Below are 20,662 nucleotides of genomic sequence, written 5' to 3' on the forward strand. Positions count from 1 at the left end.
AACCACACAAATGAACAGTACACTCTGATTTAACATTAAACAAATTAAACTTGTTAATCTAATTAGATAATTAACTTTAATAATCTTTATTTTATTTCACATCAAAGTATAATAATTGCCCTAACCATAACAATGATGACAGCTGTATAATAGAATTATTAGTTCTAGTAGTATCCTTCTGATGAAAAAAACTATTGATACAAAATGCCATATTGGTGTGGTCTACTTTATGGGCGGTGGTGATTGCAGTACTGTACTGCAAGTGGTGGGGCCTACACTGTGTATGAAGAAATACCTACAGTATTAAAAAAAAAAAAGTAAATAAATAATAAAGTACTGTATTAATAAACAATAATATATTTTCAATGACAAACATTTCTTTTAAACAAAGACACAGTATTATAATTTTTTAATGACAAGTATACTGTAGGTCATGTTATTAATATATTTGTTATTTACATTGTAGAGTTTAACCAATTATAACCTAACCTATTTTGTTAAATAAAATGATTATCTTTTTTGTCTGACCAGAATAGGCGTAATCAGTTGTAAACCTCTTGGTTATAACATAAAGAGTTTATCCCAAAATAAAATTTGGTGACAGAGATGAGGGTGGATGGGGACACTAGTCAATTTCAGTAGAGGTACCATGGTATGTTGGTACACTTACCACATGGATCAATTGACTTCGTAAAAGAATTCCAAAAACAGAAATCAATGAAATGTTTCAAACATTTTATAATAATACCCGTCGTTTTAACGCACTTCAAAGATAGATGATATAAATAAGTTTAATTAGAACACAATTTATAGATAATTGACACCAAAATGTAAACAAAATGTGTGTAGATGTGATTAATTATGTCTCATAATACTTGGATCTTCTACAACTGTTTTCCATTACTCTAATCGTGCACTGTCAGTTAATATTGAAGACTAAATGTGCCTCAATCAGAGGCAGCAGTAATCTATTCATGCATTTATATTATCTTAAATTATGTATAAGGAGTGAATATTATTAACTTCAATTTCATTACCCTTTTTTCTGAGCTTAAAGCTAACCAAATAAATTCAACTATAAATTCCCGCTAGCTTAGCAGTTTAGGTCGATTAATTTTTATCTTTTTCTTTGGAACAACAACCACCTCAGGCCTGCTGTCTCTTGCATCTTGTTCTTTAGTCTTCCTTCCTTCTCCTTCAGAAATCTCTCCTTCTTCTTTCTCTTCCAGATCATTTGCAACTTTTTCTGAGGTGGAAGACAGCAGCGAAGCATGTCTCTTTCTACCTCTTTCCTTCGGTATTCTATCTTTATTAGTCTTTGTGCTATTACTTCCTGATCCTTCAACAACATGTACGGATGATTTGACCTTTAACCTTGCGTCTGTTGTATCCCCACGTGAATGGTTGTCTGGCTTGTGCCATTTCTTATGACTGTCACCTTGTGGATTCAAGTATGAAGGCTCAAGACGTGGAGCATCAGGATAAACACTGTTAAAAAGATAAATGAATTTATTGATCATTCTTTACTTATTTTATTTACTGCAGTAAAAATATGCAGTAATTTTAGTTTAGTAACACATTACTGCATGAGGAAACTACTGCAATTACAATAGAATAAATGAATAGGCATTGATACAAGTGATAAAAGAAAAGATATGTTTTACTGCAGTACCTGCAGTAGATCACAATTGTATCATACAAAGATAACATGAACTTGATTGACAATGAATCAAACACATTAAACAGCAGCTACTGCAACTATCTGTGAAGCGCAATTTTTATGTTATTAAAGTTTGTAAAAACTGGGGAAAATGTAACCTTAACAATAATGGCAGTCAGACGTAAAAGTGTGCAGTTAAGTTGAAATGTGACATACCGTCTAAGAATAATCACAGCCCTTCTTGCTCGAATGTCCTGTGGCCTGATACAGTGAGTCACCTGATCCGCTGCATAATCACTGCAAAAAAACAAACATTAAAAACAATATTTAATTAACAAATATTGGCGATATATCAGGTAAGAAATCAATCATGATAGGAACATCTGACTGGATAATTTTAAGGAATTAGAGAAAGGATAAAAGAAAAAGAAAAGTTTGTTAGTTTATATTAATATAATGTATAATTATTTTTATTAACATTTATACTATGAATATAAATAAAGTACAAACCTTAAAATCGTAACACAACCTCGAGTCATGGGCAAGCATACGATAGGTTTAGTTACACGTATTGGTTTAAAACTGAACTTGCAACCAAAACTTAATGCTGAATCACTAAGAAATGACACGGACACTATCGGACGGTCAAAGATGTGAATTGGGTCTACATGCGACACGATACATCCACCAGGTTTGTAGTCGTTTATCACAGCACTGTTTACAAAACCATCAACGATAATGTTTTTCGCAACAAGCTTAGCAACAACCATATCATGAATCCATTTTGGTATCGGATCTACCTCTCCTTTCGCATACAACCTCTCTTGTCCTGGCCCTCTTTTTGCAAGTTGTGCACCGTAAGTATACCCTTCTCCAAAGAAATATTTATTTCGCAAGGGTGCTCTGTCAACCGTGTGATCTTTATAAACATCATCATCTCCAATTCGAACAACTTCATTGATTTTATCTTCAATCTGTTTACATTCTTCTTCACTAAAAAGTTGAAACTGTTTTATTCCAGAACGAATGAGTTTAGCGACCTCAACGTTCTCCTCGACGTTTTGTTTACGACCAAAACTAGGCCTAGGCCTAGGAGATTTAGATGTATTTTTACGCTTTGATTTACTAAAATTTGGGATTTCTCGGTCACTGTGTAAACCTACATGTCTTACACGACACGAGTTTCCTAACTTTTCTCGCAAATCTGCGTAGGTACTTGCCATTTGCAAACTTTATACATGCCAACTTGTCGGGCCTAACCAGGCTTTAACGAGTTCCAACAGCGTAGCAATGTGTGAGGTCAAAGGTCATGTTTACTATTGGTGTTTTGTGATATTTTTATTCTTTATAAATCTTTATTTAAAGCTATAAACATCATTTAAACTTAATACAGTTTTATAAATTAATGCTACTATGATGATATTTTAATAACAATTTTGTGTAAATATTTCCTGAATGGTTGACCGCCGCCCCAAAATGCACCAGTGGAAAACAAACATGTCAGCGCCCACCATCGGACAAGAAAAATAAGTCGCTAAGAACAATTTCATGGTTTTATTTATGATTTTCTAAATAAGACATTATTAACAATATGTTATTATAGATTACTAGTAAATGATGATAACGCTGTAGTAGTTAGAATGGAAGAAGAAGGGAATATAATCCCTCAAATTGTTAGGCCCAAAGCGTCCACATTTCCGACACTAGCGAGCGTAGCTTCGGCTGCTGCATCCTCTTCCTCATCGTCGTCGTGTACGTCTACGTGCATAGCTGACAATTCTGCTAACGAATTTAATTCCGAGCAACGGAAAGTAACATTTGACTTTAGTAATCTTGATTGGTCCCCCGAACCGCCTGCAGGAACCCATTTTCTTGGTACTCAACCAAAAGACTATGTTTTACCTGGCGGAGCCGGAGGAAGCAGCAGCGGACAATGGAATTGGCAATCGCAACAACATGCCTTCAATGGAAAAGTAGTGAGAAAAAAGTCAAGGTTAAGAAGCAGACGAGGAGCAGTATCGCTTACAAAGTCTCCAGTTGGGTTAGATTTAGTAGGTAATTATGACTATTTCTTTTATTCATTATTGCCTGAAACATCTCAATGAATGATGTCATACGCACCGCACCCTACAGATGTACGTCCACACTAATGAAAACCCTGTTTTACCATTCTATACACTGTGTCTGAAGATATAAAATAACAAATTTCTGGAACTGGTTTGAATGTAAATCTTAAAAACATCTTTCTTAACATCTTTAATTTTTTATTCCAGCTGAAAGGAAACTAAGAAAAGCTGCAAATGCTGGGGATGCAGAAGAAGGTATAAACAAATCACCAGATTGAAAAATATTGAATTTCATTGGTTTTTCAATATCTCCTATCCAGAATCTAGGGCCCATTATTACACACCATGTCACTTAAACAAATTAATTCCTCCATGAAATAACACAATGTTCAGAGACTCTTTTTTTTATACAAGAGTGATGAAGCTCTGAAACAAACTACGGTACCTTCACATGTTGTTTCATGCACAACACTTTTTACATTCAAGAATACCTATGACAATTACATATATATTCTTTTAGAGGAGGCAGTCTTGACGAGTAAAAAAATACTCTAAAAGTCTCCTTATATCACTAAAGTAAGATAACTGGTAGTAATCCAGTTTTGGTTTGAATGCCATGTTGCCCAATTTGAGTAACCTTTTGAGTAAAATTTGTTTCTCATCATCCTGTTTAAATGTGCACCAATAATATGTTCAGGTTGACAATAGACTAGTATCCAATTCAAAGGGCGTCATGTTAAGTATAGAAATGAACTCTAGTGACCAAAAATAAAGTTCTTCGTACATAATCTAGCCAAGTATAGAATAACAACTAATCATTGCTTCTTTTATGCAGTTGATAGACTTCTAAAAGATGAGATAAATCCAAATCGTTGTGATGAAAAAGGACGAACAGCTCTTCACTTTGCGGCATCAAAGGGAGCACAAGCTGTTGGTAAGTTTATAACAAACTAAATAAATCTATAACAAAAAAATCTATTTGTTTGTACTGTTCTCATTAATTGATAAAATGTATCGTTCATTTTTTCAGTTCAATTACTACTGAGTAATGGAGCGGATCCTAACAAGACAGATGCAATTGGAAATACTCCACTACATTTAGGTACGCATCATTGGTTTTTCAACAGTGAAGCTGTAGCTTGATGGTTAACTTGCTTGCCTTTCAATCCCAAAGTCAGGGTTCAATCCTAACCTAGTGCCAGGGTATAACTCACTCTAACTCTTTTAACTCCACTCCCTAAGCCTCAAATGAAATTTTATAAACATGATAAATTATAAAATAGTTATCCATCCTGTAATTACCCAGTTACTCGCTGTTGGATGCATATGAAATTTAAAAAAAATTAAAAAGTAACTAACTGTAGGGTTAATATAGCACTAATAACAATTTTTATCTTTTCAGCTGCAATAGGAAGTCATATAGGTACAGTGTTAACACTATTACAAAACCGAGCCGATGTGCACGCACTTGACAAGAGTGGTCGTACACCTATACACCTTGCACGTGTTAGAATCTCGCACATTTGTGGACAGAACTTGTTCTCATTTCGCTTGAAGGATGAAGTAAAACAGGTACTGTACATCTATAAATTATATTTATTTTCCTGGCTGTGACCGTGTACATTACCAAATAGGTTATTTTTTTTGTATTGATTTTTGTTAGGTAATCAATATGCTGAAGGCATATATGAACTGCCTTGGAAAAGACGATAAGGTACTTGCATTAGAGAACATTGGAATACAACTACAACACACTACCAACAAAAAAGAAGTAAGTTGAAGCACTTCAAATGATGCCATGGCAACAAATAAACAGCGGTACACAGGCGGATTGTAATTCTAACAATGTGTAATGCAAAAGATAGGACATCAATCAAATTAAGTTCAGCACTTCATTTCACCCCCGCTATTTTAAGATCCTGGATCTGCCACTGTGATAGTCTAATACACTGAGGAAATAAAATGTTTAGAATGTCTTGATGCTTCGATTGTTATGGTACAGCCATTACCTCAGAAGACGGTTGTAGCATAACAACCGAAAAACATCTGTACATTCTTAACCATAGCTTCTTTTTATTTTGAAGTGTACAGTAAACATAATTTTACTAGTTTTGTCAAATTAACTATTTACATGGCATTTATACTGCAAGTTTTAGTTATAGTTTATTACGATTTGTGTTTCAGTTCATTGTATTGAAGATTTTGTATTGAATTTTAGTTAAATTAACCCTTTTTTGTGTTTATTTTGCAGATGGATGAAGTTCAGAGTATGCTTGAAGGTTTCACCACCATGAGCTTGGATTCATGAGGCATAGAATTACAGTAGTGTAAATCTCTGTCTACACTATCAAACTAGTTTGAAAAAAAAAAGTGTGACGTGCCCAAATATAGTAGTGATATATCATCGTGTCCATATATGAGCACATAAAGTTGGATAGTGTAGACAGAGCTTAAGAGCTATCCAACAGTATTCACCCCTCCATCCTTTACTTAGTTTTATTTCATTTTAAAATTTAGTACTATCCTCAACTCTTAGCAGTACTACAACAATATTTTAAATGTCAAAATACATTTTAAATGTATTCATGTAAATACATTTATAATTAACTGTATTGCAGAAAAAAAAAACAAAAAAAACCAAGATACATTTTTAATAGGCTGTAAGTAGATCACCAAACCTTTAAAATAAAGTATAATTTTGAAACATATTTCCATCAGTAATAGATGATATAGTGGAACAAGTAATAAAAAATAAGAGGATAAATGTCTACAAATTATTTAGATAAATGGCCTTTTATAGTCAACAAATCTGCTCTGAACGTCACTTTTAATTAATTTAAACAAAGTTATAAACCAAAAATGTGACATGCGCCAAGGTTATAGTGGAGTCATCCATACATATGCGAGAAAGAGATTTTTTTCAAAGGTTTGATTTAAAAACCAACAATTTGTGTACTGTAAATTTTGACAGTAATAGTTATTAATTTTTTAGATTTTTTTTCTATAGAAAAAAAATGCATGCCGTCTATTTTAATGCACACATACAGTAATACCAAAACATGGTTTATAGATTTGTTCTATTTTGTATGAAAATATAAAATTCTGTTGCAATAAACTTAAATTCTAGATAGAGATGTGTTCTAATTTTTCCCTATTACTCCAAAGCATCAACACCACAGTGAATGCATAGCTTCACACCAACATACAATATCATCTTCACAAAGAGATTACAGTATATCTTAACTAGAGAGTGAGTTGGCTAAATGATGCCAACACAGTAGGGAATCTTTAAAATGGCTGCCAATTACAATATATGTTTAAAAATAGTTAGTAGGCCTATAAAAATAATGACCTAAATTATTAAAAGAACCACATCAGAACAATTTTAAATAAAATTCTTACTAATGGTAATGAAATAAATAACTTCATGGTAAATTTCTCTAAAGATATATTGTCCCCCTGAATAAATATTTCCTAAAAACATTTTAATGTCGCATAATAGTTATCCACTAAAGTTATCTTCATTTTTAATGTTTTTGGGGGACAATACAGCTTTAAATTAGGAGTTCGGACTCGAGTTAATTATACAATCTCTTTGACATCATCAATGATGTTTGAACTGAGGATTCGTCACAAGAAAAATACAAAAAAACAAAAAGTTGATTCCAGATTACTTTATTTTTATGTCAGTCAGTAGCTGAGTAGCAGATACACTTTTTGATTAACACATTTTTTTAGTGGTTGGCAAATCTTTACATAAAAATAATATATATATATTTTAGATTATAACCATTTAAAGTATTCTTATAACAACAACAAAAACTAAAATATTTTGTATATAGGTAACTAATTAATAATATGGATATATAAACTAATAAAGGTACAGAATACGGCAGTATAATAAGAGTTTCTGGACATTTTGCACGTATAAATTATACAAGTACCATTGAGAATTGCATAGTAAGCAACAACATCATGGTTACTTTAAAAAAACAACTTTATATTGGTAAACAGAAGAGCAAAAAAATTCTAATTATTTTCATTATTGGCATGAATATTATTGTTATTATCTTATTTAAATAGGTTTATTATTGCAAAGATTGATTTGATTGGTTGATTTTAATGAATTTAGAAATCACTAAAAAGTTGCTGAAATGTCACTCTCTCCACATTGCACTTCTGTATTATCAAACAATAAAACATACAATATTGCTATTGTTTTAAATCCCACCTTTTTGGGAAATAAATCAAGAAGTTAAAAATATGTTCTATATTTATTGTAACTGCAACTGCTTATGTATAACCATAAATGAAAGGTTGGGTGAAACATCTGACCAATAAATTTAACTCCATCATGTTGGTGCAGTACCTGCTGCTTCCTTGTTGGACTCAAATCTGACTCTAGCCATCAGAGTAAGCTTGGGTTGAATGCCAGGCTAGTGATCTAAAGGTTGTGGGCAGTGGCGTAACGGCTATAAGCGCTCACTGCCTTAACCCAGAGGCCTCAGACCTTATGGAGGCCTCAGACCTTATGGGGACCCCTGAGCAGTGCCCAGAGACAAAAATAGGCATTAAAATATGTTGAAAAAGGCTAAATAGGCCTGAAGCCTCCAGTGTTGGATGGCCACTTAAGGTTCCTAAACCTTTGGCCTCTGCGTTATGCCACTGGTTGTGGGGATCAAGACCTATCTGAGCATATTCAGTAAAATTACATCAAAGTTGGGCAAATAACTCCCGGATGCAAGTTAAATCAATTGTATATGTATACTGTACATCATCATTGTTAGTTACTTCATGAATGATTCATTTAACAGTATCTTTTGTGTTGAATCTATGTGTTTGTGATATTGTACAAAATCTACAATATTGTCAACTTATACATTTGCATGACATTTTAGGCACACTTGACACAAACTTGAGCACTGACTTAAGAGTAAACTTCAAAATTGTTACACATTTTCATACTATACATAGTATATCAAGTAATATAAGTGTTATAGCTACTATAATATAAGAATACACCATACAACATTGAGGAATAGCTGTTATTCAATCAAACTTGCACATACTCTACCTGAAAGCCCTAATGGTAAGGCATATCAATCAGGCAGAAGAGTGTCTTTACTATTTCATAATCATTTATTTCCTCTTTTTAAAAATATATCATAAGAATACAAGATTAAAATAAAAATCTAGGCTTAGCTTCATGAGTTTAGAGACGTCGGCGATGAAAGAGGTGACGTTGAGGGCGACCTACAATCATTTTCATTATTCTTAGAAAGGGATAACGCTTTGGGTACAATGTCTTGCCAAACTTGCAGAATCTGGGAAACAAAATTATGGAAGATGCGAACATGATAAAAAAGTGATAAAAGCACAAATGTATGTTACACAAATAAATAATGATGCTGTTTATTCTACAGAAAGCAGACTATGATTTATGTGAACACAATATGGTAGAACTACTTTGCAGTAGGTGTATTATAAATTGAATGATTATAAAATAAATATGGCTGCTGATGAAATTACTGTGCTTACTATCTGAGCTATTTGATGACTTATGTTCTAACATATGAATACTTTGGGTCATAAACACCCTATGAATATGCACTATGAATATGGCCATGTTTTTGTTATTGCGCATTACTTTATTGTAAATACAATTTGAACCGCTATTAAGGGACACTTAACGTGTTCCCTTGATGAGGGGCAAAATATCCCTTTAACGGGAGTGTTCCAAAGAAGAGGTTCTACTGTGATAGGTAATCAAACTCATTGTAGTAAATAGGTCAAAATGTAAATGTTTTAAAAGTTTTACAATGTTCAGTGCAGTGCATTATTGAATGGTGCTGTAAAAAACATGCACAATTTGGCACCAAATATGGATGACTCTGATGATTATAAAGAATTCAAAATAATAGAAAAATCAAACACTTGCAAACAAAAATTATAAAGCGAAAACTAGACTTAATTCAATTTATTGTTGATTTTTACATTTAGTTACAGTTACATATTTTATATTTACATTAATTACAAATGATATTTAATTTATACATGAAAGGCTGTAATCAACTAAAATTATATTATTCTAATAATTAATATTACTAATGAAATTAACAATTAGAGGTTAAAAATCAAGGCATATAAAAAGGAATATCTGTACATGCTCTACAGGTTTGTGTGTGTTATTATTGGGGATAAGTAGAGTGCTACAACTTGAACTGGCTAGCAAACTTTCATAATGTATTATTACTATTATTAGATCATTATTACTAATATAACACAAAACAATGCTAATGACACACTGTCTCTTTCTCCATCTGTCACAATATTTGCTTTAATGTAATACTGTATTATATTTATTTTGCTTTTTATTATTCTATAATGTAGTATTAGGTTATTTAGTTTAGGCCTACTATTGCAAGTGATACATTACAAGAACATTATTTAATGTTGGATCCAGAGAAAGGGGAGGATTCCTCCACAATAAATCTAACATACATTCTTACCATTAAAGTAATCAAATTAACATACAATTTAATCGATTTTGAATGAATGTTCTTAAATGTATTGTTATTAGTAAATGTTATTTATACCTATGGGGCCCTGTAATATGTACGAATCAATCACTCCTATTTATTAAGAGTTTTAAAATGCACAAAAAAAAAAGAACATTGTTCTTAAAATGTTTATCATAGTATGTATATTCTTATATGCTTTGACCTCTGACACAACACAGTTTACACATAGCAAATTAAAAAACTATATTATTTGGTATATATACGTGCAGTAATTAGCACAAACATACAGAACAAGCAGTTTCATTAGACATACAGTAGCAAACATATGTATTTGGACAAGGGATATCCTTTTCATATAAACACCAAGGCAGTCATCAAAATCCCAACAAATTTATCCCATTATCATTCTATTAATACCGTATTTATTCAAATACCCCCCCCCCCCCCCACCTCCCCGGACGTTTATTTGTTCAGGAGGTTTTTAGGGAGGACTTTATTCGAGGGGAGACGTTTATTTTTTAAGGTGTAATATAGATCATGTATAATCAAATAAATACCCCTATATGAAAAAAAAACCAATAATAATAATTAACATCAAGTGATAAAATACAGTAAAAATTGTATCAAAATGCTTGGTAAATTGTAGATCATGTCAATCAATCAATGAATTCTACTACAAATAAAAATAATTTATATACAGTATTGTGTATATATGCATGTGGCTGGGTGTTGATTCAAGGAAATAAACGGTGGCGTTTATTCCAAATGATGTTCTAGGAAGGCGGCATCTTTTAATTGAGGGGGAGTTTATTCAAATAAATACGGTACTTAAAAACTGACCAAACCAACAGGTTCTCTACTTTACTAAATAAAACCAAAATGAAGTAGAATTTTTCATCCAAGGTGAGACCATTAATATTAAGTAGAACATACTGTGTAACATAGGCACCCATTGAGTTTTAGAACTCCATTATTTTACAACATTACAATAAAATATGAAATAAAATATGCTATTTTTTTTTTACAAAATAAGTTTCTAAAATTCAAATAATATTTTAATTATTTTGGAATGTGAAATAGAGAACTAGGTCATAGTTCAAATTCTATTGCAGTTACTGCAACACATAGTTTACTACAGTAATAATATTATTAATTTATATCAATTTTTTTAAATTTAATTACTTCAGTTATAAGGGTGCAGAAAACAATCAAGTAGCACCTGCAGTAGAATTAGAATTACTGCAGTAACTATGACGCAGTTATATAATCCATTTGGTAGCCTTTTTCTAGGATGGAACAGTAAAACTGGAATTGGACTCTCCTGCGCCGGAGTTTGTCTTACTTAGGATATCCTGCCAAACTGATAAAAGCTAGAGAGAGAAAGGTAGAAAGAAATGAATAGGAAGGAAACTAACAAAGGTCACTATTTCCATTTGAGGTCAATCTGTTATACAGGTCACTCTATTATTAAAATAGGGAGCTTTGTGACAACCTACAGCATGACCTATGCCGGGCCATTGCAAATCACAAGCTCCCCAGTTGCTAATCCAGTGACTGATCTATAAGCAACACTTAACCCTAATTATGTAAAACATGAGGAAAACTATGCTAATTAGACTTGCTGAAATAAGTTTAGATAGACTGCCCAGCTAATTCTGCATTGTATCTTTAAAATACACAAAACTCAGCGCTAAAGCAGCATATATTTTTTACACATTACAGAAAGTTCAGACTATATTATTATATTAAAAAAGCAGGCAGAAGTATTTTGTTTGTTTATTAATGTATAAAAAGTAATAGTTTAGTAGATTATGTGAATGTTAATATTAGTGCAAATTAAGAAAAGCATTATTGTTCTAATACAAAAAATGAATGAATTTCCGTTATATGCCATCTGGTAAAGAAATCTGGCACAAAGAAATGCCAAACATTTTATAAGATCAGGCCAAAACACTTATTTGAACAAGATTGAATCTAAAGTGTGGTTCCCACTATAACGCAACAACGTATCAGCACTTTGCGTAATCACAAATGGGACGACGACGTAATATTGCTGCAAACATCGCAGCTTTGACAGGGACAAACACAATTATTGGAAGGACATTTTCTAATGTTGCATAGGTTGCGTCGCTAGTGGGAACCAAGCTTAAGGTTCTGTATCTAAGTTACTTACCTCTGAGTAGCCTTGTCGCTCAGTCTCAGCGTACGCCTGCATTGTGTCCGAGATCATTGGGATATTAGCATGAATAAGCTGTGTTTCCATTTGTAAGCAATGCAGTGAGAATAGATTACGGTTTTCCATTGTCATAATTTGACTTGCTTGCTGTACATAGAAAAGGAAATGTCTGTCGTCACATCATCACTACCAACATAACTTTATATTGTTATTGCAATCTGATACTATATATAACAAATTGTACTTGAACATTAAAATCCAGTCTACAAATATGCATGTTTGAGGACACATCAACATATGTTTGATAATTTAACTTAATTGTGTAGTGTGGTAATATCACCTTGTTGCATCACAAGATATGGTAGATAAGATTTTTATTTATTATATTTTATTAAACTTTGTTTAATGAGGTTGACTCAAAACAACCGAGACTGACATGCGTGAGGCCCTCAACACTTAAAAAACGGGAACAATACAAATACGAAAAGAGAAAAAGATAAAAAAAAACAGAAGAGACCAATATAAATTAACATTACCTCAGTTATTCTTGACTCCAATTGTTCTACAACTCCAACTTGTTGTTGATCTCCGCCTTTCAATGTTGCAGACATCTTCTTCTTTTTGATATTAGCCATTTTTTGTAAGGCCATTTGATGGTCTCTAAGAACACCCTTTTCATGCCTTTCACAAAGGTCCTTTAAACAATTAATTTGGTTTTTATTTAATATATCCTTAATAGTGAACTGCTTTTTAACAATGTATTAAAAAGTGAGTAAGTAAAAAGAGGATAAAGACAGCTATTTCTAGTACTTATTTTACATACAATTATATAGGTATAATATTATTTCTGTATTATTCTGCATGACCATAACCCTATGTATAAAAGTTAAAAATAGTGAATTGTAAAAATCAGAAAATAATGAAACGAGGTAGAACATGGAATCAAGGTGGTTAACCATAAAAGATTTTTTAAAAAAAGGGTAACAATGTGTGATATGAGATTAAAATAAGAAATAATAAAATTATTTATGGAATGATGTTATAATTTAGTTTGTACAGTATTTTGCCATTATACCATAAAATAGTACCTTATATGTTTGCAACATGTCCAAAAACAAAGCTAATCTCTCTCCAACACTATTGTCACATCTTGATGCCTAAAAATAAAATCATCATTTATAATTAAATTTGTTTGGATAGAGATTATTATCAAGTTATTCATTTAAATCTAATAATGTTTGTATTGTAATTTAATGTTTAATATGATGATATAAGTTTTACTACATGGTTATAACCAGCATGGTAGCAATAAGGTACACTCATTACTGATAGTCAAACATTATGGACTTAATCCTAAGGTCATGCTACTTAGAAAAAGGATAAAAATACATGCAACTCTATCTTCTACACCCTGAAAACTTTCCACAAATGTTTTCATGGTTCAATATGTAAAAAATTATATCATATTAAAATCCATTCTGAAACCATATTTTTGGGAATTTTTTTAGTTTTTGACTAAAATTTGTTTTGGAACCCAATGTGATAATTAAGAGAAACGCTAATAAAATAGCAAGCTTTTCCAATGCTTCAAATTAAACTCTGTCTACACTTTCAAACCAGTTTGACAAACAAAATGTGATATGCCCAAATATGGTAGTGATATGCCCAAATATGGTAGTGATATGACATCATCATGTCCATATATGGGCACATCACATTTTGTGTCCCATAATGTTTGACAGTGTAGACAGAGCTTTAGAGGAATGAGTACCTAAGGGGGTATGGATAAAAATTAAACTGGCCTAAATAATATTTCTTCTGGCATAATGGACAAAAGTAAATATAGTAGTAAGCTTTACCTGTTGACCATGTTTATCAGAAAGGGCAGCAAACTCAACTGCTATGGTTTTCAATCCCCCTTTAATGGTAGGCCAGGCATCGTTTGTACCCATAGCCCAAGCAGATGCTGGCTGAGAGTCACCGCTTAATTGATTTAATTCTTTAGCAAAGTGTAACATATCGATAGAATTTTCTGAAATGAAAATTCAAATTAACAGTTTACTTTCTGTTAAAATAGAACTTCACTAGAATAATATTTTCCATATTACAAATTGTATATGGTCATTAAAGAATTTCTTTTTATGCACTAATAATTCCTTCCATTCACAAATTATTTATTTCAAGCACTAATAATTTGATCACATATTATAAATTGTTATTCATACACTAAAACATTCAAAGCTCCTCTTAGTACACTCAAATACTTCATTTCCCGCTAGTGGCGTAACAGCCATAAGCGCTCACTGGCTAAAACCCAGCTTAACGGGGCCAAGAACATTAGCAGCCACATGGAACTAGCCAGCGTTGGAAGGCCCTTAAGCCTGGTTTCCATAAAATCGCTACACCGTTTCCATTGAAATCGCTACACCCGCAAATGTCGCCGACGCGCATCGGGGAGGTCTCCCCGATTCATCGCAGACAAATCGGCAAAGTTCAACCATGTTCAACTTTGCCGATTTTGTCGGCGATGAGTCGTATACGCGTGTACCAAAGAATATTTAGCGCTCGCGTACTAGATCGCCGATAAATTATAGCGTTTCCATAGAATCTGTCGGCGACAGCAGTCGGCGACACGGTGTAGCGATTTTATGGAAACCAGGCTTTAGGAGTGCTTAACTAAACCATGGGCCTTTTCCCCCTGCAATACGCCACTGTTTCCCACACTTAATTTTAGGCACAAAGTCCAATGTTATAATATTGTATGGTACATTAATTGTTTACTATGTACTTACCAGCAGATCTCTTAGTAACATTATCAACTATATTCTTTAGTTTGTATATACTTTCAAACAGATTTCTAATCTGGTCTCTACTGTTTGCAAATTGTACTTGTGTATCAATTGGTACCAAGTCCTATAAACATCAACAAGTTAAGTTGATTTAGTGGTTGAAATACTTGTTTACTGATCCTAAAGCTCTGTCTAGACTATCAAACTGTGACAAAAAAAATGTGACGTGCCCATATGTACACGATGATGTCATATCACTACCATATTTCGGCGCATAACATTTTTTTTTTGTCATATGAAGTTTGACAGTGTAGGCAGAGCATAAGGTACTGAGTCCAAATCTTATCTTACAATACCGTATAATGAAAGAGTACAGCTCCAGGGGCTGTGTATGGAATTTGGGGGAGATTTGAAGGTGGAAGTATATTCAGATTATTAAGAATGAATTTTTATATTATACCTTAGCTGTGGCTGATAGAGGACTTGTCATAAACTCATCTGGAATTCCACGGAACTGGTCCTTTATTCTATGCTGCATATCCTACAAAATTTAATTTAATATTACCAATCTAAGAAAGAAGAATTCAATTTTGATACCCAAAAATACATAGTTTAGTTAATGTCATCCCACGACGACTTAATTCGTAGTGGTTGCCATAAAAAAAAATAAAAATACATAGTACAACATTTATAACATAGTTAATAATTAAAACAATAATACTGTTCAAAATAATTTCTCACCAAACTAATTTAGGTTTATTATCATTATATGAGACAGTTATCAAATCAAATAAAATCATAGTAAGAGAGTGGTCTGGGCAAGAATTTAAAGTCTACTAAATTTGTAATTGATTGTCAGAATTTTTGGCCCGGACCACTCTATCATGTGTGACTATGTAACATAGTCACATATGATAGAGTGGTCTGAGGAAAAAGTTACGAATATAATAAATTTTTTATTGAATGTCAGAACTCTTGGCCCAGACTACTCTATCATATATGACTATGTAACATAGTCACATATGATAGAGTGGTCTGAGCCAAAAGTGACAAACATACTATATTTTTAATTGACTGTCAGAACTCTTGGCCCAGACTACTCTATGACATGCAACTGTTACATAGTTACATACGATAGAGTGGTCTGGGCCAAGAGTTCCGACAGTCAATTAAAAATATAAACTTACAGAGCCTTGAAATGTCATAAAAAACTTAGTAATAGCACTTTCATGAAACACAGGATGCCTACAAATCATTGTTAGAAACCTACGTAGCGCCCTCCGACGTGACTCTATAAACTCTCTTGTTACTGTTGAAAAGAATAGAGTAAATTAAAAAAATTAATCAAGTTTTACAATGTTATAGTTAACTAATTATTATAGTTAATTATCTACTAACCTCGCATCATCTTTTTAGGGGGTGGTGTCGGAACCATTCGATATGGGAATCTCTGAAGTAGGACTTCGTGTAAGGCGATGAAGTCATTATAACGTCGCATTACTGTTGTTTTGTAAAACTGAAAAACAGAAGAAAAATTGAACTCCTGTATTGTATTCAACTTTTGTAATGGATGCCTAGTTCCTAGACAGTTGTAACAACCTCCACCAATGATGTGACTGAGAAACCCATACTTTCAACAGTAGGTATTTGATTGATTGAATGATTGAAATATATATTTATACTGGGTAACCTCTTCATAATAATAATAATAAATGAAAACTTATATAGCGCCGGTATCCTCCACCCATGTGGCGCTCATGGCGCTTTGTGCATTAACAACGTGCGAGAACATCAGCGAATAGCGACGTCTTTAGGTTGGTCTTGAAACTGTTTAGACTAGTTGAGCATTTAACTGTTGCTGGTAAGCTGTTCCATACACTTGCGGCCGCAACGTAAAAAGATCTCTGACCCCACTGATTTTTCGCTCTACGCTCTTGAAGAAGGTTTTGTGACAATGATCGTAGGCCTCTGCGGGATGATTCGTAACGATCCACAAGGTCAGATAAATAAGCAGGAGCACTGTCATTTAGGATCTTGAATACAAACAACGCAAGTTTGTACTTAATACGTTGTTGAACAGGCAACCAATGCAAATCCATCAGGACAGGAGTTATGTGAGCGTTTGATTTTGTATAAGTTACAATTCTAGCTGCCATATTTTGCAAGCGCTGTAAACGTTGTATTTGAGATTTTGGTATGCCAAACAACAAGGCATTACCAATGTCAATTTTAGAAGTGACAAATGAGTGTACAATCAATTCAGCTGTTTTCTTGTTAAGATTACCGCGAATACGACCAAGGTTCCTAATCGATATGCATGCTGCTTTGGATACAGTCAAAGAATGGTCTCCCAGAGGGCCCAGTCATGATCAGTGGCTGTGATGTACTAATACACCGGGGTAACCCCCTACTCGTCTCAAAAGATGTACTAGGTTCTTTAAAGTGCACACGAGCTAGATGTGTACACTGGACCTACGGTTTATAGTCCTTATCCGAGAAGACTCGTTCTACCACCAGAACCATGGAGTGAGTGAGCCTCAAACCCCTGCCGATGTTATGGATTACGGTTCCACTGTCTTAACCGCTCGGCCACTCACTCACTCACTCATTTGAACCAAGAAACTTGGATTAGTAACCAAGCACTTCAAACCTACAGACTGATTGTGTACTTACATTACTTTGAACTTCGTATTCTACATGTTTCAATAACAATCCCTTCTTCTCTGGTACTACACCTACAGACACTACATCCATGTCTTGTAGTTGTCTAAAGCTATACCCAAGAATACTAGGATTCTTCTCTTTTCTAACTTGCACTGTTAAAGTTTTCAGTTCACTTAAATCACCTAAAGATGGTCGAGGCAACTCTAAAAAGATAATAATAATCAACACGACTTCATAAAACATTTTACTTACTTTTAACATAAATATTAACTTATTTTTTTGCATACAATATTAAGAGGAAACATGAATTGAATGTGGGGAAATTATTAAAATCTTTTATTTAATAATAATGTTTAGGATCATTTATAGAAATAGACCTTTTTGTATAGAGAGATTATACTGTATAACTACTGTACACTCTTCCTGTAAAACAAATTTAACAGGATGTGTAACAGGCACAATTGTTCAAGGTCAATTAGAAAATAAGGTGAAATAATATTGAATGGTCAAAGTTCATTTGAAATAGATGACTAAAATATATACAGCATTGTAAATCAATGGTATTGTAATGGACCTCTAGAATCTGAATATTACAATGCTAAAAATAGGACATTAATAATAATAATAATAGTTCATTCTTATATAGCGCATATAAGCAAGCTGTCAATGCGCTGTATATAAGTTAAAACAGACGAGAAGTTCAACATTTCATTTCTCAATCCCCCTATTGCAAAACCCTGGATCTACCACTGCAGCAAACTTACCTTGATCTGCAAAATTTTCTAATAGCTTTTCATTAACTGGTTTTCCTTGTTGAGCTAATGCAGTAAGTGCCAAGGCCTTATAAAAGCCATTCCTACTTAGGAATCCTTGCTTAGTATCAACGGCTACCCATATCTGTGATATCAAAAATGAATATGTTAAATTACAGTTAAGTTTATCTGAGCTATGGATTGACCACTACACTTAAATGATGTTCGTTAAAACACTTTGGCTACTAAATTAGATTTTCTATTGTTACTGAATCCTTGTCTCTTATGGTGATAATTTTGTGATATTTTACCGATTAATAAATAATTTAAATTATTACATTGTTTATAAAAATGCCGTGTATATTCCAGCAGAATCAATGCTATTGATTGGTCAATTGAAAATCGAGATTATGCATGCACATTTTTATAATCTCATGTACACCAGTTAAGGTGGTTGGCTGGCTTAGTGGTGTGGTACTAGTTAGTGGTTTTGTACTAGGCCTAGGTTCAATTCTTGATCAATTTTTTTCAATCTCTTTTTTTAATTCACTATTTTCTTTTAATCACCATCGTCTTTACCCACCATTGCCTAGAGGGATGTTTTTTTTTAGTTTAGCATATGTTAGGATAGGCAGTTGTCCTAACCACAGCGTTATAAATATGTATGCATAACATTAACAACATGTTTTATTGAATATTAAATTACTACTGTCTAAAATAGTGCAGTCATGCATATCATCAGTTCACAAATGGTGCGGTACCGCGACAACAGACTGTTGTGGTGTCCCATGTGGTGGGTGGGTGAGACTTTATTTTACAAGTTTACAATGCAATGTCAACAGACTTGCTTGTTTGTTGCCTATGCTTCAGTACGGCCCAGGGCAGTGTTTCAACACACCACACACATAGTAGGCTACAAGACAGATACAAATTTGCTTTAGAAATTAATACTGCACACACAAATTCATCGAGTACGAAAACCTTACTTGACTTAGCGTAGTTTTCGGAAGGTTAGATTTCATCAGAATTCTGACGAACACATCGCGGTCCACCTTCGTCTCCTGATTCGGGCAAACGATGTCGTATACCTCCCGGTAAAATGGGGGAACGGAACCTGTGAAACAACATAGACAGTTCAGACATACATCTGCTTATTGAGAATGAATTACAAATTACAGAAATCATAATATAAATTACTATCATATGTTACACACTTATAAAATTGAAAGGAAATGGGCGGAACTGTACTCACCACTAGTTAACTCATCCGCCATTATTTTTCGCGTGACATTGGAAGAAAGTACGCATGCGCGTAATTCATACACAAACCTCATTTGACCCAATTCTGGTCAGTCGACTGGAAAAAACCAGGAGTTTGATAACAAAAAATGTTTATTACATTCTATTCAATAATGGTTATTGCAGGGAAGAATGATACATCCCTTCTTTATTTTCTTTGTTAAAATCATACATATCACGTCATCAATTTAATTCCAACAAATGGCATAATAGTACAGACTTACAGTAGTAAAACAAGAAATATTTCTTACAAAAAACGCTGCTCGCTTACAGTTTTAAAGATATATTGTCCCTCTGAAAAATATTTTTTATTTCAAATTTGTGTTTGAATGTGTCATTTTATTGTCACATAATAGTTATTTTACCTGAAAAAATGTAATTTAATGCAAAAAATACTTAAATTGTCTGTCAGACAATGGTTTTTGAGTTATAATTAAACGTTTCTTTTCTTTTTTTATATGTGAACAAATATTATTTTTTTGTTACAGAGTCTGTCACTCTGACAATGAATTATATAATATCATGGGACTCATAAATACCACAAATGCTTTGGGATTTGTCATTCAACCGTTAGACTCTTTCCCAGACGTTTTTTGGTGGTACCTATAAATTACAGTCGAGTGTACATTTTAGCAAAACTGTCCCCCTTAGATATATAACTGCTGCTTTACTTCCGGTTTCTTAATGAGTCATCCTCCTGGGACGTAGCGGGCTAAAGCAGCAGCGTGACAATAA

The 20,662-nt window shown here is 33.1% G+C and overlaps 3 protein-coding genes across 4 annotated transcripts; 1 reads left to right on the top strand and 2 right to left on the bottom strand.

Annotated features, from left to right (window-relative positions):
* Nucleotides 1–68: 68 nt before the first annotated feature.
* On the bottom strand, nt 69–2,959 carry LOC140047038 (RNA demethylase ALKBH5-like). Its single transcript, XM_072091836.1, has 3 exons — nt 2,171–2,959; nt 1,877–1,957; nt 69–1,488 (listed from the first exon to the last, which is right to left on the bottom strand). Exons 1-3 carry the CDS (start codon nt 2,881–2,883, stop codon nt 1,089–1,091), a joined length of 1,194 nt encoding a protein of 397 aa, XP_071947937.1. The 5' UTR covers nt 2,884–2,959; the 3' UTR covers nt 69–1,088.
* A 196-nt stretch (nt 2,960–3,155) lies between these two features.
* Nucleotides 3,156–6,827, top strand: LOC140058675 (ankyrin repeat domain-containing protein 54-like). Its single transcript, XM_072104377.1, has 7 exons — nt 3,156–3,715; nt 3,934–3,981; nt 4,562–4,660; nt 4,757–4,828; nt 5,129–5,298; nt 5,390–5,497; nt 5,978–6,827. Exons 1-7 carry the CDS (start codon nt 3,301–3,303, stop codon nt 6,032–6,034), a joined length of 969 nt encoding a protein of 322 aa, XP_071960478.1. The 5' UTR covers nt 3,156–3,300; the 3' UTR covers nt 6,035–6,827.
* Nucleotides 6,828–7,247: 420 nt separating this feature from the next.
* LOC140058694 (sorting nexin-8-like) lies at nt 7,248–19,902 on the bottom strand. Of its 2 annotated transcripts, none has more exons than XM_072104400.1 (13): nt 19,881–19,902; nt 19,615–19,742; nt 18,641–18,773; nt 17,886–18,079; nt 16,611–16,728; nt 16,400–16,521; nt 15,673–15,753; nt 15,216–15,336; nt 14,283–14,455; nt 13,512–13,580; nt 12,960–13,118; nt 12,421–12,570; nt 7,248–9,050 (listed from the first exon to the last, which is right to left on the bottom strand). In XM_072104400.1, exons 1-13 carry the CDS (start codon nt 19,900–19,902, stop codon nt 8,931–8,933), a joined length of 1,590 nt encoding a protein of 529 aa, XP_071960501.1. In that variant the 3' UTR covers nt 7,248–8,930. The 2 variants fall into 2 exon arrangements, with proteins under 2 accessions (XP_071960501.1, XP_071960510.1); XM_072104409.1 differs by lacking the exon at nt 7,248–9,050 and adding an exon at nt 11,354–11,617.
* Nucleotides 19,903–20,662: the final 760 nt, after the last annotated feature.

The sequence above is a fragment of the Antedon mediterranea genome, chromosome 1 (genome assembly GCF_964355755.1).
Source record: "Antedon mediterranea chromosome 1, ecAntMedi1.1, whole genome shotgun sequence".
In the NCBI taxonomy this organism is placed as follows: domain Eukaryota; kingdom Metazoa; phylum Echinodermata; class Crinoidea; order Comatulida; family Antedonidae; genus Antedon; species Antedon mediterranea.

What these genes read in the sequence shown, in the direction of transcription:
- LOC140047038 (XM_072091836.1), bottom strand. Translation starts at nt 2,883, where the DNA reads ATGGCAAGTACCTACGCAGATTTGCGAGAAAAGTTAGGAAACTCGTGT. An exon ending in GGTTGTGTTACGATTTTAAG is followed by an intron (nt 1,958 to 2,170) that starts GTTTGTACTTTA and finishes GTTTTTTTGCAG; the next exon opens with TGATTATGCAGCGGATCAGG. An exon ending in GCTGTGATTATTCTTAGACG is followed by an intron (nt 1,489 to 1,876) that starts GTATGTCACATT and finishes TCTTTTTAACAG; the next exon opens with TGTTTATCCTGATGCTCCAC.
- LOC140058675 (XM_072104377.1), top strand. Translation starts at nt 3,301, where the DNA reads ATGGAAGAAGAAGGGAATATAATCCCTCAAATTGTTAGGCCCAAAGCG. An exon ending in AGTTGGGTTAGATTTAGTAG is followed by an intron (nt 3,716 to 3,933) that starts GTAATTATGACT and finishes TTTTTATTCCAG; the next exon opens with CTGAAAGGAAACTAAGAAAA. An exon ending in TGCTGGGGATGCAGAAGAAG is followed by an intron (nt 3,982 to 4,561) that starts GTATAAACAAAT and finishes TCTTTTATGCAG; the next exon opens with TTGATAGACTTCTAAAAGAT.
- LOC140058694 (XM_072104400.1), bottom strand. Translation starts at nt 19,902, where the DNA reads ATGGCGGATGAGTTAACTAGTG. An exon ending in CTCTATCAGCCACAGCTAAG is followed by an intron (nt 15,337 to 15,672) that starts GTATAATATAAA and finishes TGATGTTTATAG; the next exon opens with GACTTGGTACCAATTGATAC. An exon ending in AGCGACAAGGCTACTCAGAG is followed by an intron (nt 9,051 to 12,420) that starts GTAAGTAACTTA and finishes TTTGTTTCCCAG; the next exon opens with ATTCTGCAAGTTTGGCAAGA.